General features: G+C 44.3%; 2 protein-coding genes and 1 long non-coding RNA gene across 10 annotated transcripts in view; 1 reads left to right on the plus strand and 2 right to left on the minus strand.

Annotated features, from left to right (window-relative positions):
• Positions 1–2,832: 2,832 nt before the first annotated feature.
• Positions 2,833–10,375, minus strand: LOC120844609. 8 transcript variants are annotated; one of them, XM_042288145.1, is made up of 6 exons: positions 10,143–10,375; positions 9,031–9,226; positions 7,739–7,952; positions 6,881–6,950; positions 6,403–6,588; positions 2,833–2,970 (listed from the first exon to the last, which is right to left on the minus strand). In XM_042288145.1, exons 2-6 carry the CDS (start codon positions 9,074–9,076, stop codon positions 2,899–2,901), a joined length of 588 nt encoding a protein of 195 aa, XP_042144079.1. In that variant the 5' UTR covers positions 9,077–9,226; positions 10,143–10,375; the 3' UTR covers positions 2,833–2,898. The 8 variants fall into 8 exon arrangements, 6 of the variants coding, with proteins under 6 accessions (XP_042144079.1, XP_042144082.1, XP_042144080.1 ...); XM_042288148.1 differs by lacking the exon at positions 10,143–10,375 and adding an exon at positions 9,837–10,132; XM_042288146.1 differs by lacking the exon at positions 10,143–10,375 and adding an exon at positions 9,722–10,132.
• A 1,311-nt stretch (positions 10,376–11,686) lies between these two features.
• The window catches only part of LOC120844611 (protein unc-79 homolog), a 92,252-nt gene continuing 77,257 nt past the window's right edge, over positions 11,687–26,681 (plus strand). Inside the window, exons 1-11 of the mRNA XM_040216470.3 lie at positions 11,687–11,765; positions 12,220–12,266; positions 13,666–13,786; positions 14,997–15,157; positions 16,193–16,363; positions 17,052–17,141; positions 17,234–17,289; positions 17,823–17,952; positions 22,794–22,858; positions 24,014–24,175; positions 24,619–24,839. Of these exons, the coding sequence (XP_040072404.2) occupies positions 12,245–12,266; positions 13,666–13,786; positions 14,997–15,157; positions 16,193–16,363; positions 17,052–17,141; positions 17,234–17,289; positions 17,823–17,952; positions 22,794–22,858; positions 24,014–24,175; positions 24,619–24,839 (1,199 nt within the window). The 5' untranslated portion in view covers positions 11,687–11,765; positions 12,220–12,244. The remainder of the gene's footprint in view (positions 11,766–12,219; positions 12,267–13,665; positions 13,787–14,996; positions 15,158–16,192; positions 16,364–17,051; positions 17,142–17,233; positions 17,290–17,822; positions 17,953–22,793; positions 22,859–24,013; positions 24,176–24,618; positions 24,840–26,681) is intronic.
• The window catches only part of LOC121834460, a 60,627-nt gene continuing 57,641 nt past the window's right edge, over positions 23,696–26,681 (minus strand). The window contains exon 4 of the long non-coding RNA XR_006077230.1: positions 23,696–24,162. This is a non-coding gene — a long non-coding RNA (uncharacterized LOC121834460). The remainder of the gene's footprint in view (positions 24,163–26,681) is intronic.

Consider the following 26,681-nt stretch of genomic DNA (forward strand, 5'->3'; position numbering starts at 1 on the left):
CGCTTTTACAGCCCGAGCGACGTCGCGACTGAAAACAGCGAGATGACTCATCGTGGGAGTCGGGCTTTTGCGCTCATTCTGCGGCGTCCACGTGAAATGAATCGCCGCACGTCGCATTATTTATGCAGTTTTGCGGTGCAACGAGCCTCATTAATTTTGCTGAAGCCGCTCAAGTAGTCGACATCGTTAGGAGGACGTAGAATAAACAATTCCAATGGAAAAAGAGCACGGGGTCTCACACCGACGCCGACAGCAACGCAATTCAATGGTTTGATTATGGGCGACGGCGAGCTTCTTGCCTACCAACCACCGCGCGGCGTCCGTTAGGGGCACTCTGGTTTGTTTTTAAACATGAGTTGGTGTGTAGGAGGTGGGTGACATGTCTAGGGTAGACAATCACTGCCCCATTTCCTTTCTGTATGTTCGTTTGAAAGTGTTTGAGATAGTTATACACAGACATGGGTCTTTTTACTCCAGTTTTGAACAGAGCACCATTGAACGCAATTTTTTTTAGAAAGTTGCTCAGTAAAAATTGGATTTTGTAAGCTTGAATACACAGTGCCATTTGTTCTCTCTTGGAAGCAAGTTAATATTATTCATTTTGATTTATAACGAGCTTTTGATAAGATGAACCACAAATTACTTTTGTAAAAACCGTTATTGTATGGTGTAGCATTGCCACATTTAAAATGGATTAATAACTAGCAACTTGCAAGATGAGGACGGCAGGGTGAAGCTTCAGTTGCCCTCACTTTAGCACGATTTTCCTACCTTCGGCAATGCTTTGAGCCCGAGCATTTGCAAGACACGCCTGTACGTTCTCATTCCGTTAGGGACTATATCTAGCATATTGCCCGAATCATGTACAGGTGTTGAATAGACTATCGCATGTTTTTCTACCAACCTGGGGTGTGCCTTGAGGATCAAATGTAGGACAACAAGAATTGCAGGGAGGAGCCTCCTACATTTGGCAATGCTTTGGCGTCTTGCAAGCCTCAACAATGCATGCGCAGACAAAGCATGAGAAAAGGCAACAAGTGCTTGCTGGAGGCCGGGCATTAAGAGATGCCCTGCGTTTCCCACCTTGTCGGCGATTATTAGCACCGAGATGTTCTGGTGGCATCTTTTTTTGCTCGCAACATCAGAGGCAGTTTGAAACTTCAGCACCATGTTCCAGATAAAAAGAAAAAGAAAAAAAAGAAAATGTTTAGCCTTTCCACTTTGGTGAAGAAGGAAGAGCAGCGGAGCTGTAGCTTCTGTTTTCGGTGGTGGCTTTTCAGGCGAGCGATCTGCTCTTCTTTCGTAAAGGAATCTGAAGCGCTTGACGCAGTGGAACTTTAGGTAATAGCAGAACCATTCGCGCTGCTGCGCACATCGCTGCTCGTTCCGTTCCCGCTCTTCTTCCTCCCAAGAAATGTTGCCGCCATCTATCAGCGATGGCAGCAACCAGTTCTCTGGTTGCCAAGGCTGGAAAGGCTGCCTGCCGCGATCTATAAGCGACGGCGGCAAACAGTGTTGTGTCGACCACAGGTGTTGACATTTGTTTGGTACCGGACATGATTCTGGGGAAACCAGCCCTTAACAGCTCTGCTGTAAGAAACTCCTTTCATGCAAGGCTTGTCAAAATATTAGGTGCTGGAAAATATTGGCCATACACATTCAGTCCTTTTCATGTCCTGCAGCCACATTGAAAAGCACTGCAAACAAGTACAATCATGCTCCTGATCTCGTCACAACTGTCTCTCCTCCTGTACAATAAATTCTGCATGCTATGGTCACCAAATGTCAATAGATGCATATGCCAATGCAGCAACTGAAGCCAGCTACAGCCACATCATCTTCCTAATGCCAAATTCCTACCAATGCAACAGTAGCTAGGGCTCGAGCTAGGCAGTCCCCCCTGCAAATGGCTTTATGTTATCCCTTCAATTTATTTCTAAAATTCTATAGACCTTTTCGCCCTCCGTCGCATGGGTGCTGCGATCTTGAAATCACGTGACACAGCGGTCATTAGGTGGCTTCAAATTGTCACTCGTTTCTCCCCTTCGCGTTCTATTCGTTTTTTCGTCGCATTTTACTGCAATTTTACAGTGAAGCTGTATATGACTCCGTTGGTCAGGTTTTTTTTCCGTCTGTTAACAGAACAGTAGTGGACAGAAAAGCATTGTGCGGCGCACCTTGTCTTCTATCGCATAGTTTTGACACTTGTAGTTTTCAACAAGAAAACCACAAGTGTCAAAACCACAAGATAGATGACAAGCCATGCACAAACAATGTGAAGTACATAGCTCCCCGCATGCGTCTCGGTAAAAATTGCGGTTGCGTAAGCTGCCGTGGCAACGGCAACGTACAGCCGTTTATCTAGACCCTTTTGCTGTTTACAAACATGAACTGCCGCTTGTGTCCCAAGTGACTTCCGGTCGCTCAGTCTTTGCAAGCCTGTTGAGCTTGTTCATGTCACCAGTGCTAGAAAGCATAATCTCCAACATACATCAAAGTTGGAGATTTAATGAGGGCATTTGCCTGTACAATTTAATGTCTTGGAGGAGGCAAGTTGGTGTACAAAATATTTGACATTTTAACATATCTGCCGTTTCTTCATTCTTTTGGCGCTCACCTGGAGAATTGGTGGTTACACGTTTTATCGACATTTTAGGCAGCAGTGTCAAAGTGGGTTTTGTTCATTCTTGTTATGAATCAGAAGTTTGCTGAGACATCAAACAAACTGAAGCACCGCCTGGTGGCGCTTGCAAAGAAAGGGGTCTATATAAAAAGTTTCGGTACACTGCGTTTCGACTGTAAAACGTGGTCCGCAGGTAACGTGCACTGTCATAAAAGAAATACCAACAATTTACTTATATGAAAGACACGAGGGAATGGGGTACAAGACTTGATCCATCAAGAGGCGCTGGGCCTAAAGAGAACTTCCATCTTGCAAGGCTTGATCCACGATTCAGGGTGGTTTGAAACCTATGGTGTATATGCAGAGAACGAAAGTGCCTATTAGGTAAACAGAAACAGTACCTTACCCGAACATGTAGGGCAACGCACAGTAGTCGGGTGCAATAAACTCGCACTTGAGCAAATGTTGGTTTAACAAGTATTTCAGAATAACAAACTTTCAAAAATCTATGGTGGTTTTCCTTTGCATTCTATGCAAAAATGTTTGCTCTACGAAAAACGAATTTCGGAATAGCGAATATTTCAGTTCAACGAACTTGATCGGTGGACCCAGGATTACTGTTGTGATCAGTTCAACAAAGTTTTGTGCTCTGCAGTGCTGGCGTAGCTGATGGCCGCCGCCGCCTTTGCAGCAGCGATGCGATAGACAAAAACGAACCATGCGGTGCATATTTTCTTTTCTTTATTATTGGTTCCTTTCGGCCATCTTAGTTTTGGGTAACAACGGCAGTTTGTGCGCCCACTTACGTAATAAGTATAACGAAATGGAAGCGGTTGTCTCTCAGACAAATTGAAATACTTTCAGCGTCTGGGCAACGGTCAAAGGCAAGTGAATGTTGCGAAGGACTATCGGATGCTACCGTCGACGTTGTCAACGTTAGTGAAGCAAAAGTCGAAGCTTGAAAGAGAAACTGCGTTCAATCCCAACAGGGAACGGCTCTGCACTGAATATTTCAAGCCAGTGGACAGTGCCGTTGCGGTACGACTTCCTCACAGCAACTAGCTGTGCCAGAGGATATGCAAAAAAAAAAAAAAGATACTCTCTGGGCAACTTTGTTACTTCATGCGCTTTCAGAGCGCCGGTGCAAATGAAAATTATTGATTATTTTCAAAATGAGAAAGGCAGCAGCGTAACTGCAATACACTTTGTATATATCAATGTACATGACTCCATAAATTGCATTTCACCCTTTTGACTCAATGTATGCTGTGCCCTATGCTGTTCCATAATCCAGTGAATATATTCAGTTTAGTGGACTCCTAGTTAAGGGAACTATTTCTTTGAGTCCCTAGAAGTTTGCTCAAGTGGGAGTTTACTGTATAGAGTTCTAGAACTTAAACGATACTGGCTATTGAAGAATATAACAGGCAGCAAAACATTCACCACAACAGAGATCTTGAAACATGCATTGGTAGTCCAGCAAGTTATGTTTCAAAACAAATTTGTGCGCACAAACAAGAAAATTGCCCTTTTACCACACTATTGAGGCAAAGGCACTGGTAAGGCCTCATTCATACAAAAATTGATCACTAACCCGTAAGAATGTCCAGCAATAGGTTTCGTGGCACTTTAGATTCCGATCGTTGTATACACTTCTGATTTTATCCCTTATGGGAGGGGTGAGGATGAGAGCTTTCTCAAACAAAATATAATGGTGCAAGGTAACTAGTGTAGGTAAATGTTAAAGGGGTCATGAATCGATTCTTCAACTTCCTTCTTAGCTTTCCTCAACTTACAAATTGCGCAGTGTTACCAAAGGTACAGGGGCATAAGTATACCTCTAGCAGTTCAAGAGGAGGAAAAGGAGGAACTCCCCTCTTGCTCATGGCGCTTGGATCCTCATTTTTGTACTCGCACGTCACCATTCTCCCCTAGGAAATTGGCCCTTGATGCTCGTCGCTCAACATTCAGACAAAAGTTGCTAATCCCCCCCTCCCCAGCCTGTGGCTTCCACAGTACTATGCACAACTAGCATATAAACCGGAATATAAGTCGAATTTATTCTTGAAATTGGACCTGAAAAAGTCGACCCTCGTCTTATATGACGGTCATTAGCGGAAAAACAAAAATAATCTCGCAACACTCAGTGCCTGAAGACGCCATTTTGTTTTATATTGCAATGGCCTAGCACTCGTCCACTTGTCACGATGGTCACGATTAACTTTTACTTGTGCTCCTTGGTTTGTTACATCTACCGCAGCAATAATGAGCGGAAGTAGAAGACAGTTCACAGTAGCCTTTTAGAACAAGGCAATCGCCTATGCAGAGATCCACCGGAATCTTGCAGCGCAGCGAGAGTTCAGTGTATCGGAGAAAAGCATATGCTACTGGCAAAACCAGAGACAAAAACCGGCGGCGTGCAGCAAGGCGAGGAAAACTTAATTTCGTGGAAGGACTGCAGTGTACCCCGAATTGGAAACAAAGGCGGCAAACTTTATTCGGGATCTGTGCGCCAGATCGATACCTGTGATGTCGGAGAGCATCCATATAAAAGGCGTTGAGGTTGCTCGTGCCTCCGAGCTTTCGAGGGCGCAATTCAAAGGGACGGCATCGTCCCTTTAAATTGTGTTAGTGAACTCGTCGTCGGAAGAAGGCTCTGAGGAATCTGAGTAGTAACACTCGCATACTTCCTGTTTTATTGAGTGCAAAACAATTAAATAAATCTGCCGTGTTTTCTCGTCCTTTCATATACTTGGACAATTTTGTCACCAAGGTAAGGTTGCGTTTTCTTGCCATAAAAACTTCTTTTGCATCTTGCAACTTGTAAATTAAGGGGTCGACCTATATTCCAGTTTATACAGTATCTTCCGTGCACCCCTAAGCCGACAGTGCTGTGGAAACTATGTGCTCGTTGGGCCGGTCACACTTGTATCTTCAGCCACATGATCACGCTCCCTTGCACATACCCACATATGCAGAATGGGGTCAGGTGATGATGGACAGGAGGGCGGGCGAGGTTTGTCCCAATTTTTCAACCCCGCAAGGATGGTGAGAGATCTCACGGTAGCTGATGTTGGTTCTGAACCTTACTTTATCCCATTGATGTATTTCAATGTCTGTGTGGCAACAAGCTGAAAGAAAAATTGAAAATGAAGCACAGGTTGTCGATTGCTTGCTTCACAGAATAAATAGCCCAGCTCGCGTCCGATTTTGCTGCCCGTGGGACGCAGTTTCTTAGCAGAAAATCCCCTTTTTTTCGGTTCTCGTTCTTTATGGCGGAAAAACCCCAGTCGTCTGCTCTTGTTCCTCTCCCGAGTGATGCATGACGGGAGTGCATTCTGGTGCACACTTGATTCTCAAGGTGCAGCGAGTGCATAGACGTGTGGAGTGGCGACGCCGAAATGAACGCGTGGAGTGTCGGCCGAAACAAACATGCTCCATGTTGCGAGTGGGTACGCATGGGCACGAGTGCCCATGCATACATGTAGTCATACACTGTGCACAAGCATGTGGCTTCGACTTTTATCTTGTTTGCGTGCAGAAGTGGCTTCAACGGCATTGCAGAAATTACACTAGCCTTGACAATGAAGTACAAAAAGGTTTACGCCAAGTCTAGACACTGTTGCAAGATCACCGAGCCAGGAAACCTAAACCGAGCCACCACTAAATGTGTTCCGTTTCAAAATGGTGTAATTGGCAAGACTGAACCGCCACCAAATGTGCTCTGCGGTAGAGCACAAAAGTACATCACCAGACATGAGTGTCCAAAATGTACTTACAATGGCTAGCGGCGCCTCATAAAAGTCATGCAATGACCCTCTGCTTGGCCACTTAAGCCACACGCAGTGCCGTGCAGGGTACAGGACGGCATCCATGGTGCAGTGATCCAGGGTCCCGCCCGTAGTGTTCCGCTGCTGCCTTGGACAAGGTGAAAGCCAGCTCACTGATGTCATGGTCCCCGGTACCTGTGGTGTGTAACCATTGTGTTTAAAGGTTATACAGCCACCGACCGATATTGCAGACCCGATGGGGATCGTGCAGAATTCCGAATAATTGAGCAGTATGAAAAAATGATTTTAGCCTAAAAATCACTTTATTATTACGACTTAAAACGCAAAGTTGCTGCAGCAAGTGATCGATGGTTTGCTGTACGGCATGGTACTGTATGGTACTTCGCATTTCAGGGAGTCATTTTGTCAATGTATACAGACGAAAGCATTCGGACAAGTTACGCGCTCACGGCTGCACAATGCTCGCCAACTGTAGGGCCAGTCGGTAGACTTTCCCCTCGGTGAAGGGCAAAGTCCGGTTTGTAAACGCTGTGCCGCTGGAATAAATGCGCAGATTGATCGCTACTTCCTTGGCGATACAATCGCTGCCTTCTCACGTCGACACACGGGAAATACCGCAAACAAAAGCAGACGCCGTCATGACTTTGCAAAGTAAAACCGGAGAGGCCAAGAGCAGAAGAATTGCTTAGAGTGCTGACGTGCTACGAGGCATCAGCAACCAAAACCTGCCATTTAAAAAAAATATATACTAGTTTCTTAGCAGGACGTGACGTCACGACAACTGACAGCAGTGATTGGCAGGCGGTGTGCATTCTTGCCACTGAATTCATAACCTGTCACCGAATGTAGTTTTTAAACATGGCAGATATAATCTGGCCTGTTTTCGTCCACAATGCTGCCGCCTAGTCTGTCGCATAAATTATTTTTGTTGCTAAGGGGCAATTGGGGCTTTACGTAAACATAGGCTGGACGTGCGTGTGGGAAAAATAACACGAATGACGGCCCCCAACATTGGCTCTTCAAACAAACTGCCAGAAAACAAAAAGGCCAATATGTCAACACTTTTGTCCTTTCCCCATTTTTGGTGGCTGTCGTGTCAGATTGAAGTATAAGTAACTAGTAAAATAAAAATAAATAAAAAAGTACATAACAAAAGGTGTAAATAAACTCTGTAGATATAATACCAGTCCCAATGGTTTAACAAAGAGGCTGGCTTTCTCAGAATGTCCCCCTCTCACTCGAGTCCGTATTGAATCTTAATATGAAGTTGCCCCGAAAAAGCTGCAGAAAATGCACATAGTGACAGAGCCCATAAAGACCACACCTGCCTTTCACATGGCCTTTCGAACTAGATGCAGTACAGGACGCAGAACGGTACCCATGGGCTAGCTGCAGCTGTAGCCCAGTGCTTGTAGTATCTCGCAGCTGATGGAAGGGAGGGAGGCCAGCTCCTTCATGCCGTGGTACCGGGAAAAACAATACAGATGAGCCACAGACGTCAAGCGCCTTGAGTATTTCTGTGCATCCACGAAGCCAATCTGGGACAGCAACGACAGAAAACTTCAGTAACACAGTGAACAAAAGAGTAGGCATGCAGGCGAGCTGTGAATTCTGAACACAGCTAAAACCCAAGGCACAAGAAAGCAGAAAGGAAGAGGCCTTTCCACTTCCTTGCATGTCGGGTTTGAGTCTCGCACGGGGTAGCAAAAAAGCAACAATACTGGCTCCCTAGTCTTTTTCTGCGTCAAGAAGCCTTGGAACAAAGAAATCCTACTGGTTATTCATCTTGTTTTCTCTTCTCGGGCGGATTATAGTGCACGGTGCGGAAGCAAACTGCCTCGAAAGGGCTCAACTCACACTTCCAAGAAAATGATTGGCAAGCAACCTCTCCATTGTGTGCTATGTGCACTGTACGTTTTAAGCAGGTCTGTTTTCTGCTAACACAACAGCGGTAGGAATGTTACTTGTGTCGAGCTGGAGAAGCCATAGTGGGGGCTACCCCAGCTACGCCCACGCTGGCTCTAATGGCGGTTATGTGCAACGCAGACAGCTTTCCCCATTTCAACCGAGTGCCTAGGCAGACACAGAAGCAGCCACATAAGACGATCGAGGGAAGACGCAGAGTTGTACAGGCGAAGAGGGAACGACATAGTGTAGCGAGCTTTTTAGTCCAGGCTATTCCTCCGAGAAATGCAGTCGGTGGAAATGTATGTCAGTTGTTCTTGCCATTAATTTAGGTAACGAATGCAAACATTATACTATTTTGCATCTTTTTCTACTGCAATGCTGGTCACCCGCAACGAAAAAACGCCACAAACTGAAAGAAAGTCTGGTTGCAATGTTAACACGGACACCAAGTCCACCAGGAAAAGCCATCTGTGCCATCCACCTGTTCATAAGCGAGCTGGAGTTTATCAAAGCACAACCGAGACTCTCTCGGGAGTATTTGGTTCCTTGTCACTAGTTATTGAATGAAAACACAGTGCAGTGTTGATTACTGTCAGCGCAGCCTTGCCACTAGCACTGCTGTCACTCGGGTGGCACATATTTCGCTGGCACGACATGGCCTGCGAGCCACATATATCCCTAAAAGGAAGCTGCATAGAATGCACTTACCGTGGCTAGCGTCGCCGCCCAGAGAGCTTGCACAAAACCTCCGCATGACACGCAGTGCAATTCAGAACAGAGCAGCACTGGCTAGCCAGTTGCTGCGAAGGCTTGCAGTGCCTTGCTGCTGCAAGTCACCTCCTTCATGCCTTGTGGTACCCATCAGTTTCAAAACAAACGCTGATGAACCACGACCAGCCATCACCTGTAGCACAAGGGGGAAAAACATATGAATGTGCAGTCTCCTATCTGTTTGCTTTTGTCTAACGTCTCTGAGTTTTCTTTGAGAAGAAAACAGCAATGACACTTCTTTCACAGTAATGTGCAAAAGAAACAAAAACGGCTCGGTTATTATACTGCCTCGTAAGTTGTGTGCAGCAAAGGCACGGGTGCGAGGGCACAGCTCTGCAGAATGTCCTTTTGCGCGGGTACTCGTGCAAAAAAGGCGCTTTTTACTGTCATGTGCTCGGGCCTGCGCCTCTGCTGCACACAACTTATGATACAGAGTGTATAGCACGCCTCCGTGAGCACTCGCGTACGGCGAGAAATCCATGATATCCAGGGTACGATAGCAGGAAACCTCGCAAGCGTGCACGAGGCTGCAAGTGCGCCAGAATGTGCAACTGGAGGTGGTGACAGAATGACATAGTTTGAGAACATGAGCTTACTTGGGTCAAAATATAGAAGCGAAAAACGTAACTTCCTTGCCGGCTGATGTTTGGAGCCATCGGAGCACGATCAACTATTTGTTGTGATCGGGGTATTACGATCGGACGCGGGTTGGTAAAGATTTGAAAAACCCGGAAGAATAAAACCTGTTGGGGGCGAAGACAGACAGCGCAGTTCCTTGTTGACATGGGATGTAATATCAAACACATTATTCCGCCGGATCAAACGTTTTTGTTTAATCAGGCTTAGCTCGGAAGTCTGCCGGCAGGTCTGGGATGCGGTTTTTAGAGCTCTTTTGGCGGGCTTTCAGGTTTCTGCGATGCGTGTTTTCATCGTGAGCACAGGCTCAAACAATAGGCAGCGGCGCCAAATGTATTTGAAACGAAGAAGCAGCTCGGACACGTGGAACGAACACATCGAAATCACATCACGGGAAAACGCAAATCACTCACCTTTTGTTCGACGATGGTTCGCACGACACGATTCAAATCGACGACACTCGATTCGGTCACGATATTCAGGTAAAGGACGCAACAACGTAGGCCTTGCCGTTCCTAATAACTACATAAATACGACGATACGACACGATATCAAACAAAGGAGTCGGAAAAACGCAATCTGAAGCGCAGAAACGCGGTCCCGCGGTTGCAAAAAGCAAGAAAATAAACAAAATAAAAAAAAAAATAATACGTCAACAAAGTAAAAATAAAAAAAAAGTTTCCTCGCTAAAAACCGTGACGTCACAGAAAACAAAACAAACAAAAACAAGCAAAACAAAATTTCTTTGTCACGTGACGTTATATTTGTGACGTCACTTCCGGTGACGTCGGGTCACGTGACCTGCCATTATTCCTCCTCCGAATCGCTCGTCATTGTAGCCGTTGTAGCCTTGCTGTTGCCGTACCAGGGATTTTGAAACTGGAGCTCACTTTTGATCGTTCGCCCATAAAATAGTATTGAGAAATATTCCTGTCCTTGTGCTTTTTTTTTTCTTTTTTCACACGCTGACGTGCGTTTCGATGCAGTAATTTTTTAATCGCGCTACGGATTATCATGTTTTTATTTTTCGACGACACAAGCTCACGTTTAGTTCTCAGCAGTATTAACAATGGAAGTTATTATAAAACGCTAGACAGCGAATCAGAACTCTTGTTCAGGCATGTTCAGGTGATTTAGTACTTAATTGCAGTTCGTGGCAGTGGTAGTGGCACTCACCAGCTCTAGCACTCACATTACAGTACTGTACACATTGTGTACCCACCGGTTTACGAATCGCAGCAACAAATTATCGAATATCTTTTTCCTTTCCTGTCGTTTGCTTATAATAATAATAATCTCTGGACCAATTAAACCAACTGTTATGGAGAAAAGAAATATAGAAAAACGTTTGGGGATATTATGTAGGCAGTGGGAAGTTAATCAGTCCCAAGGGCGTGTCTTCTTTGTAGACATAGTTGTAGACTGAACATTTAGCCCGTACAGCGCGACTGCTACGGTGGGGACTTTAACGTGCACCAAGCACTAGCACGCCGGTACGATGCTCATCCAATTTGCTCATCCATATCGAAGGGTTATGACGCGAGCTCATCATCACTAGAACCGGGAAAACATATTTTTTGTGTTACTTTGTTTCACCTGACTCGTGCTCTTACGTGATGAAATGCTACCGACTTGACTGCCACTTTAATGCAGACGAACGATGGTTTCGATTTCGTTTTGTATTACTTCCGCCGTTTCGCTAGTTTCGCTTTCGTTGTGGTGAGAGTTCCAAGTTTTGCTGAAGTTTTAATACAGCTTACGCCATCTGTCGCATCCCTACTCAACTAACGCCGTTGCCGGGTTGGCCGCTGCCCGCGGTCAGCGGAACACGCGCATTCGCGAAATCGCCGTCCGTCCCTCGACGCCGTCAAACGAACCGACGAGTCCGAAAAACGCGGTGAAATAAGCGTTCGCTCAAGCTCGCCCCCCGAATTTACGGGGTTCGAGATGGTTAGCACGACACGCTCAAGATAAACGCCGCGGGAACTCTTTTCACGCCGAAGGAAAACGCCGAGCGCGTCTTCCTAAAAACGAAAGTAAGTACGCTGCATCCTTGTATCAATATCGACGGAGGAGAAAAAAAAAAAAAAACTCTTCATGGAGGCGGATTCGTGGAGCAGGGCTGCTTGTTGAATAATGGAGGATGGAGGATGAAATCGGAGGCCGCCCGCGGTTTGCGGGCCGTTATGCTTTGCCGGACTGCTCGAAATGATGTCCCGATTTCACGCGTTTCGAATATCGTCTGCTTCGCGGATGAGTTTCGTTTTCTCCTTTGATCATCCGCATCAAATTGATCCTCTTCGATCGGATCAAAAATGGTGTTCGCTCGTTTCATTTCCTTTTAGCCGTGTTTCGTTAACGTGCTACAAGAACTTCGGGTTAATTTGGACAATCGTGGGATTTGGATCGTCGTCGAACAATCAATTCACGGGAAATTATTATATGCGTACCTCCGACTTATTGTGGCACAACTTTGTTGCTTTTTTCCAGAAAACCGAAATTAGAATAGGTAATCATGGGAACCAGAGCAGCAGCCTGTAAGTACGCTCGATCGTCGATTGATCCTTGAAATAATTTTCTATACAATTGAGTTTCTAGAAATATGACTGTCGTTTTGAAATATACAGGGTGTCTCCCCACCAAAAATATTTACAGGGTATTTTTCACCGCAAAAATAAACTACGCATCGCCAAGCAAAGGTAGCGTTAGAGGTCCGATCCAGTTGCCACGGTTTCAGCACGAGCCGATGTTTTATTCAAAAGTTATAAGTGATTTCTTCAAAAAAATTTTGTGGGAAAATGGCGACTGACGGAGCACTCGAATACATGCTCTGTGGCACCAGAAACCGAAAACGAGCAAAAATAGTCCTATTTTCTAATTGAAATTTTCAGAAAATCACTGAAATTTTTAACAAGATATCTGTTCGTGCGGGAACTTTGGCTCTGGTTGTGACCTCTAGTGCTACCTTTGGGCGGAGAATGAGCGCTCGGGGATGCGCAGTTCATTTTTTGCAGAAGAAAGCTTTGTAAATTTTTTGTGGGGCACTCTGTATTTTTTTTTTTTTTACTCCCCCAGATTTACATTATCATCTAGAGGATAAATTATCCGTTTTTGCTTTTTTTCATTACCAATCGCGATAAAATTTTATAGTTTAAGCATTAAATAAAAAAAAAAGAGTATGCATGTTTTTTTTTTTGTTTTTTTTTGTAAGCATACATTTGTTTTATTGGCACGTTGATCGATGCAGTATTCATGACGTAATGCGATGTCAAAACGTTGATTAAAAAAACGTGTTTTTATTTAGATTTATTACTGACGCGCCTCGTTTCTTTTTTTTTTTCCTTTTTTTACTAATTTTTTTAATAAACATTCTTTTTCTTTTTTGTTTCATTAATAGATTTATTTGTGAAGTTTTTGACGGCTTACAATACAGCTTTGAGTTCAATTTCTCGTGAAGCTTGAACACCAAACTTTAAAACAATAACCTATACTCTAATCTAAAACCAATTTTCGCTTTAATGTCGAAAACAAAAACAAACAAAAAAACAATAAGAATGGGTGTTTTTCAGATATATTTATCTCCGTAACAAATTCAAATACTTTTTTCACTAGAATAAACACAGTTGTTTCACGCCGTGTACATGTAACTACCGTAAAATACCGGGGGAGTGCCCTGCCCACCTTCACCGAGAACTGAGTTAATCTAGACTTGGACGCCTGTTTGGTCAAATCGGGCACTTGATGCACAATTTGCAGAATTCCCAAGTTTGTGAAATGTTAACAGTAGGCATTTGATTGAAGGGGGTACTTCTGCGGTATTTTACGGTAGTATATCTATGTTGTTAGCATTTTCCGTGCGAAATGAACATACAACCAGAACCAATAAAAGAACTGAGCAAACTCAACATGTCTTGAATGTCCGTATTTGACTCGCAGTCACGGCCAAGATTCGCAACCTGCATGACTACCACACCCGAATCCTGCATGGTCTCCCGCCTCTACCATCTGGCGTGGACGTGGCGAACACACTGAAATACTTCTCCCAGACCCTGCTCAGGTGAGTTCCCCAAGAACATGGCGATCAACTTCGTCGTCACACCTCCAAAATGAAAAGTACAGTTGTGGACGTCTGGTGACAAGCTAGAATGCACAAACGGCCACTGACAATGGTACGATTGGGCCGTGTTGGGTAAAACGGGCGTGTACAAGTGATGAAGAGGCATTTAAGAAATCACTTGGGCAGCCACACTTGCGCGCTTAAAGGGCTAGACACCTCGAGTGAAAGACGCTTTGTGAGGGCACCAGCCTGGTAACCGTGGGCATGCCTTAGCCCGCAGCAAAGCTTGGCTATCAGACGGTCTACCCACACCAGCAGCATGACGTCAACGCCCAGAGGTTGTACTCGCAGATGTACATAATCCACAGTCTGGTCCTAGAAACTGCGGTAAAAAATGAAATGGCAGTCGACAACCTTGACAATCTATGCGTATTAAAAGCAAGAAATATTCCCGGTTCCTTGCCATGTCCTGCGAATGAACTGCAGCGACAGCTGAGGTACTGTGCACGTTGCTGCACACAGACTCCATACAATCACACTGCACACTAATCATGATGTAATACAACGTCGAAGTGTAACTTACCACAATATTTTGAAAGATAACCCTCTCCTGTTTTCGGCCCAATTTGCTTCTTTTTTTTTTTTCAAAAACACAGGAAGATAGCTTATTTCTAATAATTCCAGGGCCCTGGCCAATGGTGACCTCGTCAGAAATGGTGTTACTTAGCCACGACAGGAGATAATTAAATATTACCAACTGGGAAGGAAAGTCGTTTTTGGTTCATTGTCCCCCCCCCTGCAATCAGAAGTTTCATGGGCCACAGTATCTAAAACTAGCATTTTTTCAACTTCTTTCATCGCACACCGAAAAATCAGCCCACTCTTTATATTCGCCTGATCTGCTTTCGATTTTGGATAGGCTATATTCCGGGATATTACGGTAGTGTCATGGTGTCAGATGATGTCATGGCGTCATCTGACATAACTGTATCACCTGCCTCGTCATCACAATGTCATGTCATGTTGTCACATTACATCATATGGTGTCACATAGTGTCACAGTGTAAAACTTAACGGAGAAATTTTCCCGCTGAATCTAGCAGAAAAATTTCCTAGCCACGACCCACACAAAACATTCCTCTTACTGCCAATAACAGCCGTTGGCATAAAAAAAAAAAAAAAAAAAAAAAGAAATCTATATTTTTTGCAGTGTTTTGAAGGACGTGCCGAGCATTCCCCTGGACATGATCCGCTGCCACGAGAAGGACCATGCGAGGACGACGCTGTTTCCGAGCCTCGACTACAAGGCCCTCTACCATGCCATTGTGCAGCTGGTGGACGCTGTGCCCATCATCCAATCGGGGGCACATGGTATGTGGCCTCGGAAACAGGATGGTTGGAGATTCATAGCCCTCCAATTGGTTACATCATCTGTTAATTTAGGTTTAAAGTGCAGTTGAAATTAATCACCCGTTTCTATTAAAAACCTTAGCAGCTATGTAGCAAATAAACTGCAACTATTTAAAATAAGCAGTACTAAAACAGTTATGTCCTTTTACTTTGTTGGCCCTCTTATAATTATAACTGTGTACATATGGAGAGGATCAAAGACCAGTTCCCAACGCAGTCACTTTGGCTGAACAATTATAGTAGTAGAGCGAATCAAAGACAACTGGCATCCCCACTGTCTTATTGTTTTTTGAAGAAAAAATAGCTGAGTGGCCCACAAGGAACCAATATGGAGTGCAAGTTTGTCTGCTTCTTTTGCATGGGTTGTGGTGACGTCATAACGCCGAGGTCCGATTGGTTCCGATTGAAAAATAGCGAGTAGGCCTCAAGGCAGCTTGCTTCGAGGTCTACCCTCTATCATTCAATCAGAGCTAATCAGAACTCAACATTCTGACATCACCACAACCCATGGAAGATAAGCAGACAAACATGCGCTCCTCATAGATCTCATCTGAAAAACTGATGGCACGGTACAATTAATCACTAGCTTGTATGCAGCTGACAAAACATGAAAGAGGATCATAGTCAGAAGAACTTGACATGGGACCTCCTGGAAGCCTCAGATTGGCAGCCGACATTTTGCTGAGCGTCCTGGACCAGCCTGGACGTTTCCAGGACATCTATTGTCCACTTGATGCTCTAAAGACAGCAGTCAGACCATGTGTCTTGTCGGCCGGGCTATATAGGTCTCCGAGTAATACGTCGTCTGCCACTCTGAGGCTTCCAGAAGATTCTTCTTGAAGCCTTGGCTGCACACAAGAATCTGCAGACGTCCCAGGATGTCCCTGCATTCTGTCTTTGCCGTGTGGACATTCATTGGTATCTGTGCCGCATGGAAGAACAAACAACATAGCAGCAGCACAAGGTGTACCATCCAATGTTCATCTTCACCCCTAGCACTGGGCCACACCATACTCAACACCCTGGCCTGCCTGGTTCCATTTCTGGAGCACGAGTACATGGACACGCTGCCATACATCGTGGCGTCGTCGATGGCACTCTTTCCGAACTCTCTCCACAAGGACATTGTAGACATGCTCTGCAACCATCTCCTACCTTACACCATCTGTGAGTTTCTATGACTGATTATCCAGTGACCGATCGGTAAATTGCACACTTGAGTCCGCAGTCTTTTTGCAAGTGAGGGCACCACAAAGGGCCAATGGACACATCTCTAACCGGTGCATTTGCCGTGCAAAAATTTTATGAATGAATGATGGCTTTTAGAATAAAAGGTTTGAAACATTATAACAGTGCACAATGATAAAGACAGTCCTGTGGATCACTGTCACCCAAACGGGGTTTTGAGGAACCTAAATTTCAAATAATAACCTGCAGGCGTTTTTTTAAGTGCTTTACTTGTTTCAACCATCCGTAACCCCAATTAAAGGGTCTTCCAGGTAAAGCATACTATTTCAACATAGATGAACTGTGCATTGGTGCACTGCAACAAGTTGCAGACTCCCATCTTTCCTTCCAGTCTGTGCAACATCGTTAACACAGTTTGTTATTAGCTTTTGAACTGAACATTAAAAAGGAAAGGGACCCTATTGCTTGGTGTAGTGTGGGGCTTCTTTGATATCGGAACATTTCCGAAGTGGTGTTGTGGATGATGCTAGATGTAGGTATATTAAAAAAATCACCATTTCTTTCTCTTGAAAAAGACCACCATATGTCAATGGGAACTTTTGGAAATTGCAGCAGGTGGCTTCTTTGAGAACTGTTTTAACTGCTACTTTAACTTTTTGGTTTGTAGCAAATCCAGTAGATGCTGATGCACTCAACTATGCCAACATGTCAACATCTGCTGTAATCATGATGGTCTTTCAGTACACAGAAAACATGGGTGAGCGCATTGAGCTTTCTAACCGATATTAATAATTAATGAGTTAATTATAGCAACAACTAAGTGACATAACCTTTATTTTGCATCAACAGCATACCAGACGCAGTTACTGGAGTGCCTCATGAGCCTTAAACGAGACATTGTGAAGGTGAGGCAATTGCTCGTTATTTATGCAATAGCTGATCAATCTAAGAAATTACAAGGAAGCAATCTAGATATAAAATATGAATCACGATACTGTGTATAAAATTCTCTATACAATTTGGACCAGTATAGAAAATTAAATAGGAATACCTCTGGTCTGCGTACTATGATGTTTTCATCTGTCTACCATGCAACGCCACTAAAAGGAACCGTTGTACTGTCCCACAGGCAAGGACTTTTGGTTGTCTATGGGGTCCCAGATACAATAAAAACTCAATGTGTTTGGTCAATGGCTCTCTTTACACTACAGAATGTGACCTCAGTAAAGAAGTGTGTCTTCTCTGCAAGCACTCTCGCTATGTGGAGAAGCTAGTTTTTCGGAAATGGAAAAATATTTTTTTAGTGGTTACACACCAATTTAGGTCACACAATGTTTGAGCGTCCAGCTCTTGGGCTAGTATGATGCACACGAGAATGTTTTGTGAGTGCCGACGTGAAATCCTGCCAGGTTGTAGCGGTGGTTCTGTACTCACTCAGGACTTGCTGTGCGTGATCGCCCACGGCACTGCCAAGGCACGGCACCCAGCGGTGGAAATGCTCTTTCACTACTGGCCCACACTCAACCCCATGTTGAGGGACAAGAAAGGGTTCTCAATCAGGCACTCAGGTTAGTCACCCCCGTCTGGCTAAACACGTCTGCAAGCAGCTGCGTTTCAAAAGCTAGTCTGGCCACTGTGGGTAGAAGATGCATTGCTGGGGCACTAGTCTGGCAAAGGGCCTTAGCAAAGCTTGACTTCATCATTCATCATTGTTCATTGACAGGGCATTTCTTGCCACTGGCCGGCTTCCAGCGTGAGGTTGTTGCCATTATTGCCATGCTTTGACTGCTCCTGCATGCTCAAGGCTGAAAAGGTGCCAAAGCATCATGGAAGGCAGGAAGATTGCGCTGAACATGACGGGAAAACTGAGAGAACGCTTTGTTCTTTTAATCCCGTGAGGGACTAGACGATTTACACACACCAGCTGCAAGATGGATGGGCTCAGAGGCCATACTTGAATGTGTATAGCAGGGTCACTAAATGGCATAACTGTTCACACAAAGAGGAGCTAATAGGTCGATGCTTCTATGTCAAAGCACCTTTGCTTTGTGCCTCTTTTTGTTATGCAATTATCAGGCTTCACTGGTGCAGACACTACTAGATTTTTTGACCATCTCTCTTAGTCATACTCTGATTGTCACAATATGGGTATTGGGGCTACTTCGACAGTATTATCCTTGAACACTTGTTCATTATGGTGGTTACCTAGCTAAATTCTGTTGGAAGCACAGATAAGCCTTTGGTGTCGTTAAAAATACGATGAAAAATGCATTTTATGTGAGTGGGCAGAACTATAGTGCTTATAATGGATAGGTTGTAGTCATAAAACAAATAGCAGATGATTAAAGGCTGCAGTGTGAAGAGCTGGGGATTTTTTAGAGCGCAGCTCTTAGGGGCCCGTTCCCGGCTTGAGCGGCGTCGCCGTCGGCGTAACTAAGGTCATCCCAAGGTCACGTGACCCCTCGAGGTCACGCGACCCCTCCCAAGGTCATCTCAAGGTCACGTGACCCTTTGAAGGTCACGTGACCCCCAAGTCACGTGACCCCTCTGAGGTCACGTGACCCCCGAGGTCACGTGGTCTCCTCCCCAAGGTCACGTGACCCTCGAGGTCACGTGACCCCCAAAGTCACGTGACCCCTCCCAAGGTCATCTCAAGGTCACGTGACCCCAAGGTAACCCCCCGCGTGACCCCCAGGTCACGTGACCCCTTGAGGTCACGTGGGGGTCACGTGACCTTGAGGTGACCCCCATGTGACACCCAAGGTCACGTGACCCCATGTCACGCCTCCCCGAGGTCACGTGACCCCCCTCCCCGAAGTCACGTGACACCCCCCCCGTGGTCACGTGACCCCCCCCCCCCCGGAGCATATTAAAGAATGAGGGGAGGAGGAGGAGAAGGAGGAGGGGTCTACCCTCCCCTCAGTACCCTTCACTCCTCCTCCTCAAGAGCTGCGCTCCAATTCGGCGTTACAGGGATTTGTAAACGGCTTTCACTTTTTTTAATGTTTTATTTGTGTGGACAGTCAAACGTCAGCGATGTTTCTGTGCAACAGTGTACCTTGGTAATTTACTACTAGGTGAACTTGTACCCATGTCCCTTAACCAGTTAAAATTTGTTCATGTTGGTTTATCTACTCTATACAATATGAATTTAGGTAACAAAGTATGTACATTTATAATGCAGATTTTTTTATCTGTGATTCAAGTTGTTCTATCTCAGGTTTTAACATGCTTCCCAACCATGCTCAACTCACCCTTATTTTTTCACTTCTTGCAATTGGTCTTGATTTCATGTGAGATTCATCATAGGAAGTTTGCTTCACTGCATCATATCACTGCTATGCCATGCAGCCTACTTGCCATGTCATAAACCATTGACTGTAAAATGCCGGGCATGCGCCCATGCCAAAATACATACCTACTTGGAAATGTCTGGAAAATAAGCAGAACTTATGTCAACCTCCCACCCAATACTTTTAACCAACATATATCTAACCGACATGCTCCAACGCTTCAGCCACTTCTCCTAACACACTGGTGCACGGCTGTGGAGCCCACCCTATCATGTGCTCCTCCTGCAGTTTTTCACACCTAAAAAGTGCCTATCCCCATTTGTTCAAGATATTATCTCAAAATTTTGGGTATGTGCTTACTCGGCACTTTACGGTAGTCACGGGAAAAAGTGATGTACGCCAACTTGTTTAGGAAACTCTTTCGATGTAATCATTATTACGTTGCTCCTTGCACAGTGATTTAATTTAAACTAAGAATGACAAAATATCTCCGCAACATTTTGTGTTAGTGCTTCAAGAGAAGAGACAAATAAGTGAATCTTTTTGTGACTCACAAATCCTGCATGACTTTTGTGGTGACCCTTTGGCTCCTGTTTGTCCTGCTTGCATTTACAATGTTAATAAATCTGGGGAAGAAAAAAAAAAGGTAACATCGGTAGCAATGTATTAATAGATCTAAAAGGAAATAATTTTGTAGCCTTCTTTACGTAATTCAAGATCTTTGCTATAAAACAGAGATGTTCTTAGAAACTATCATCATGCACTTGTATAAGTGTCTCAAGAGTTCGACAATAGATACAACAAACAAGTCACACAAGGCAACACCAAATGGAGCATTGTAAAGGCAATTTTCCACATGGTACATTGCTACTATAATGGCATGTATGTTGTCCCGTTTCCCTTCAGTTTGTCTGCATGCATAATATAAGTGTAAACTGCCTCTCAAACAATCAGTGGTTCAATAGTGAGAATCATATGCAAAGCCCCTGCAGGAAATCACATGCGTATATTTACTATATTGAATTTGAATATACATTGAATTCAATCTTGCCTGGTATACGAATGCAAGATGCTGCGTGAGGCTGTGAGACCATCAGAGGGAACTGGTTTCAGCCTGGCATGTTGCTGTTTAATTATCACAGACATTCTTTTAAATGTGAGCTTTATGCTACATGTAGGGTTCCTTGTTTTCAGATAAATCCCAAACACCCAGAAAAACACTCGCCGGTAAAATTTTCGTCAATTCAAACTTATCCGATAAACTCCTAATTTTCAAATCACGCAAAAAAAAAAAAAGAAGTATTTTACTACTAAGTTTGTCCACAGCATAGGGTCATTGGTTCTGAGGAAAGACCACTCCAGTTTTCTTTCAAATCTCAGATCATTGACAAAAGAAGCTACTTCTGGGTGACGACAAAAACCACGCTGCTTGGGTTTCCGATTTGGAGCATACTATTTTTGCTTCTTAGGTGAAAGAGGGGTTGGTTGTATTTTTATATTAGTCAAAGCTATGAACCCATAAATTTTATTGGAGTGAGAGAGGGGAAGCTGAAAACTTTTATATTAACCCCTTCACCTCTCTCCCCGGGTCTGTGTAGCTGTAGGGTGCGGTAGCGGAACAGTATCGGAAGAAAATTAGTTTTCCCGCAAATATGTCCGTGAGTTCAAAAGATTTTAATGTATTTAGTGAAGCACCACCTGTGCACGAGCTTTGTCATGGGGCAGTTAGCATTATCAATGTCAAGGACATTATTGATAACGAATTGAGCGCAAAATTCAGAAAAAATTGGGAACAGAATGAAATTAAACTCTTAGTTCCAGAGGATTGAGAATTTAATAAAAATAAATATCCAACAAACTTTGCATTCCCGGCACGAAATAAACACCGACAAACAGCCTCCGAATTTCACAAAAAATAAATTCTGAAAACACGGAACCCTAGTTGATGTCACCTGTCCCTCACAAGCAAGGATGTTGCTTTCCGTGCGTGACCCCGGATGCGACTCAGACATTGTTTCTTCTCTTTCTCTCGTCTTCTGTGCCCTACTGTTCACCTTGTGTCTTCCTCCACCCCTCCTCCTCACTCTGTCAGGATCTTGCCCCATTGGTAAGAGGCCTTTGCCCTTTTCACTCTATCTCTTTTTTCCTCAACCTCTACCCTCTTTACACTCCCTCTCCCTTGCACCTAGCTGTTCGCCGCTCCCTTTCCTAACTAGTACTAGTGCCGTTTGTAGTCGCTTCGAACATGTTTCACACCAGTGCAACACGGATCAGAAAGTAAGCAGAGAAAAAGAGAAAAGACAGTCTGCAATCTTCATATGCAAAGTAGTCAAGGACATAAGGTGCAAATGCCAAAAGAGTAATGTGGCTAAACAAGCTCTTGGGGACTTCTGTGGTTTAGATGGGGAAGACTACAAAAAGCTGAGTGTGTGGTCTTCTAGAAGTCGCACAACAGATTTCTAAATCAGGCTGCTGTCCATACGCATGAACTTGTGCCCTGAAGCTTTACTGCATATACCTAGTGCCAACTGTGGTACATGGTACGGGACAGTAGTTGCATATAATTCATATATCTGAGAATTATGAGGGTAAGAATCACGTGAGCACAGAGCTTGATGTGACGGGAAACCTAGCTCTTGCAGTCTAACTAAATAATGTTTATTTTATTTCCATTCTATGAAGTACTGCCTTGCATCACTTTTCGAACAGCCATACCTGTCATAACCACAGAAAAATATGTCTGCTAACATTATCATGTCGGCGCTTCACAACTGTTTCTGTGGACGTAGTAAGTCCTGATGACAATTCAACGAGAATATTCTGCAATTAAATCAAAGATTGGCCATGGTTTTGTTATGTTTGACTCTGTGATGCACTGTTGTGATGCGGCCTTAGGTCATATATCGTCTGTTTACCAGACTGAACATGTGATCCGAGAGATATTTTTGGGACATTCGTAGTACCTTGAGACGTTCAGGAAATGTCTGCAAGACCACATGTTTCGTCAGGATAGAAGACCTTTAGCTGATTAGTAGTATAGAAGGTTGTTACAAGCATAGAGAAAAACCTTTAATGTGGAATCACATAAGCATGCTTGGAGTCTTGACCACTTATAGGCTGGAAGCCCCTGACATGCCAACGGGAAAGCTGCGTCAGTTCGGAAAACAAGGAAGCCTACAAGGTAAGCTTATTGCATTTATAGCAGTTGAGCTTTGTCTAAAGTATGCGTGCTTGAAAAGAGTATAAATCGGAGAGTTTTTCGCCAAAAAGCATTCTGGATATATACTTTTAAGTTAAAGCAGAAAGGAGTATATTTTGGAGGTTTTCAGACTGCACAGCATTCAATCAACAAAATTATTCCTAGTCAAGGTAAAAAATAATATTTTTGGGTTTTTTCAAACTACAGACCGTTTATTCAACAGACTAGTTCTAAGTCAGAGCACTAGTGCTTAGATAAATATACCGTGATATCCCAGAGATAGCCCACCTAAAATTAAAACAAAATCTGATGAAAATGAAGAGTAAACTCATTTTTGGTGTGCGCTAAAAAAAAAGTTGAAAAGTGCTGATTTTAGATTTTGTGACCAGCAAACCTTGTGATTGCAGGGAGTAGCGATGAACCAAATTCGACTGTGGTTCCCAGTCAGCAGTGTTCGCTTATCACCCGCCGTGGCTAAGTAACACCATTTATGCCGAGGTCACCATTGGCCAGGGCCCTGCAATTACTAAAAAGAAACCATCTTTTGACTTTAAAAAAGAAAGAAAAAAGCAAATTATGTCAAAAATATGGGTGGTTATCTTTCGGGGGTGGAGCATCTCCCGGGATATTACGGTACATATCTCAGTAATCATGTGATACAATTCATTTGTTTGTTCTTCGTAGTCGCTTTCTGACCCAAAGGTTTTTATATGTAGTATCTGCTTACATATGCTTGATACAAAAGGCGCACCATATTTGTTATCGCATTAATTACATTACAAACTTTGCAGAAGTGGTGCATATGGACATTGAAATCAAATCTAGCATAATGACTCAATTAGTGATTCTCGAAAATTCACTACAAATAAAACAACTTGTTTAAAATTACTCACTGGGAAATCACTATAGATTCGAGGAAGACTTATTGTAAAACTTTACTTTGTCCAATAGCAGAAATAGAAGTGCAGAAGTGTCCAAATATATCACTCCCGCAGGTTTTCTTGAAGATTCTATAAGCCAGTTTCTATCCCTCTTCCTCCCTACCTCATTATCTCGTGCAAAACGCAGAGCTGATCACATTAGGGCACCTCCGACGATCCCTCACATTTGATATCTCTCTCTCCGCCCCCTTCGTAGATGTGCCTGGACCACTCCATCGCCATCGCCTCGGGCGAGCGTCCGCCGCCTCTCTTCGTCTGCCAGGGATGTGCCGACCAAATCCGCCGAGAGCACGGCCCCAACCACCTGATGGACGTGCTGCTGCCCATGCAGGAAATTGCCCTCACCTGCGAGAACAAGGTGAGCTCAGGGCCAGTCAATACCCAGAGCTACCCAACAGACCAAGAGATGGCGCCAGTCTTTCCTCGTTGCTAGAGAGCCTAGATTTAAGAAAGGAAGCTTCTTGGCTCGACAAACTTTTGACAATGTTATAATTGACCATTTTTTATAGATAGTATGTATGTTTGATCTCGCAAACACCGCAGAACCTTTGTCCTTGTGAAATGCAGTTTCATGGTCACCTCTTAGGTGGCACCAGCATGCTCTACTGTCGATCGCAATAGCTCAGTTTTAAGCAGACGCGAGTGTGTAAACCTGTGACCCTGATCAAGCGGTCAAAAACACTCCAAAATCTAGGCCCACCACTCGTCGTAAGTGGTTACGAGGAAACGTGATACACTCGAGCGCATTCAAATGACAATCTGCAAACCGATGTTGAGAGGGAGTTGTTCGATTGGCTGCAGAACTGCAGCACCCGGGACAAGTCGGCCAGCATCACCTGCTTCTCAATGGAGTGTGCCAGCTACAACGGCAACAAGCCCATCCGCTACTGCAACCCCTGCTTCCAGGCGAGGCACAGCGGCAGCAACGAGCGCGCCAGCCAGCACGTGGCCCTGCGGCCCATCCCCAGCCCCTGGAGCATGGACCGCGAGACACAGCTCTACTTCGTTGAAGCCATTGTCAGGTGGGGCCGGACGACTTATACTTAGAGTGGCCTAGGGCCGAGAGTTGAGCAAAGCGTACGTGGCAATTGCGGGCTAAAAGAATTCCGCTCATCAAAAAGCACATAGGTTTGCTTTACCTGTGACACTTTACAGGGTGTACAGGGTTTCACTTGAAGAATGCGAAGAAGAAGGCATCTAAAAAGTTCTCAACCTAGCTCCTCAGACAACATAATGATGTTTAGATAGAATCCCCATTCTTGATGATACATTGGTTGAAAAACGTCCGCTCAGGTGGCACATTTCAAGGAGATAATAGCATTGTCGATTGTGGAGGTCATATGCCTACATTCAGTGGTCAAACAAGGCGGGAAGGATGACAGCAGTTGGCAGGAGATACTCAAAAAAATCTTAGAACGGCAGCCATTTTAAACCATTACTTGTCAGAAAGCTAAGGCTCCCAGCTTTTTAAGTTATAGCTATGCTAGGTCCCTTGCCTTCTTTAAATCCTAGCAAAGCATCAGCTTCAAGGAAGCTAGGCTTCTCGGCGAAATGTTGCCTGTTGTCCCGAGGTGTTCCCTGGGAACTTGCTCGACTATTTCAAAAGGATTTATTATATGACCAGTTAAAGTGACTGGCAGCTTAAAAAATGCAGGGTTGGCGTATCTTGTTTACGCTCCTTGCTTCGTAATTCTTTACGTTGCAATGTTGGGAGAGTCGGTGGTACATTAACAATCGAATAAACAGTGCCAAAAAAATCAAGGACAAGAAGACGAAATATACACGCGAAGCGCTGACTCTCTACTGATTCATGTACTGACTCTAATCACTCAAAACTGGTAAAGGGGGCGATCGCAGTGGGGTGCTTGGGGAGGCATTGGTGAATCATCATGCTGTATGTTGACTATACTTTTTTTCACCTCAAGAATACTAGTAAAACAAATCCGTCTCCTCGCGGAGCCTTACTAATTTCCCCCTTTATGTGGATAATTAAGCTATATGAAGGTGCATTTTAGATTAGATATATGTTATCTTATCAAGACGTACACATTCCAAATGCCAAAAGCATAGCTTTTTCCTCCGACAACCGAATCTTGTAAGAACTACTTCGTGCCGCGTATGAACAATGCGCAAACCTTGATTTTTTCTTGAAGTGAAAACAGGTATAGTTTTGTTAATCGGGCAACAAAGCTCACGGACGGAGGCTGTCCATATGGCTCAATGGCAGGAGTGGCGGAAAGCCCGTTAAAAGGTCTTCAAGACCCCCGTAAGGTTGCCCAAGAAAAGCCTAAAGGGAGACCTATGGGTATGCCATACGTACATAAGGTTTCGCACAGCTTCAAAAAAGTGGCGCAACATCACGATGTGCAAGTAGTTTTTTTCGGTGCCTTCGAAGTTGCGGTGTCAATGCGCTAAAGTTGACAGAGGAGCTAGCGGATTTGTATGTGAAAAAGAAACACAATGTAATGTATGTGCCGTGCGCCTTCGGTGTAGTTTACAACGTTAAATTGTTCCACGGGAAAATGTACGCAAGTAAAACTGGGACATGTGTTAATAAGAGGTTAAGAGAACTTGCTCTATTGATGAGATCATCGCCATCAGGCAACTCGGCAGTACACTGCGACAGCTGCGATTATAAACTCATAGCAGATAAAACAATCTTAGGACGTCACAGTCAACGGACAACACAAAAAAATTTTTAAAATCTTTTTTTTTTTTTTTTTAAGCAAAAAGACAGATGCGTTGCATTGTTCGACAAAGAGTTGGCATTCTTGAGCAGGTTCGAGACATAAGTCGGCCGAGAGTCGGCGCTCCATGTGTGTATGCTTTGTCTTTCGGTCCTTCGTTCTTCGGCACCGTTTATT

The sequence above is a fragment of the Ixodes scapularis genome, unplaced genomic scaffold, assembly GCF_016920785.2.
Source record: "Ixodes scapularis isolate PalLabHiFi unplaced genomic scaffold, ASM1692078v2 PGA_scaffold10__122_contigs__length_95168666, whole genome shotgun sequence".
Lineage (NCBI taxonomy): Eukaryota > Metazoa > Arthropoda > Arachnida > Ixodida > Ixodidae > Ixodes > Ixodes scapularis.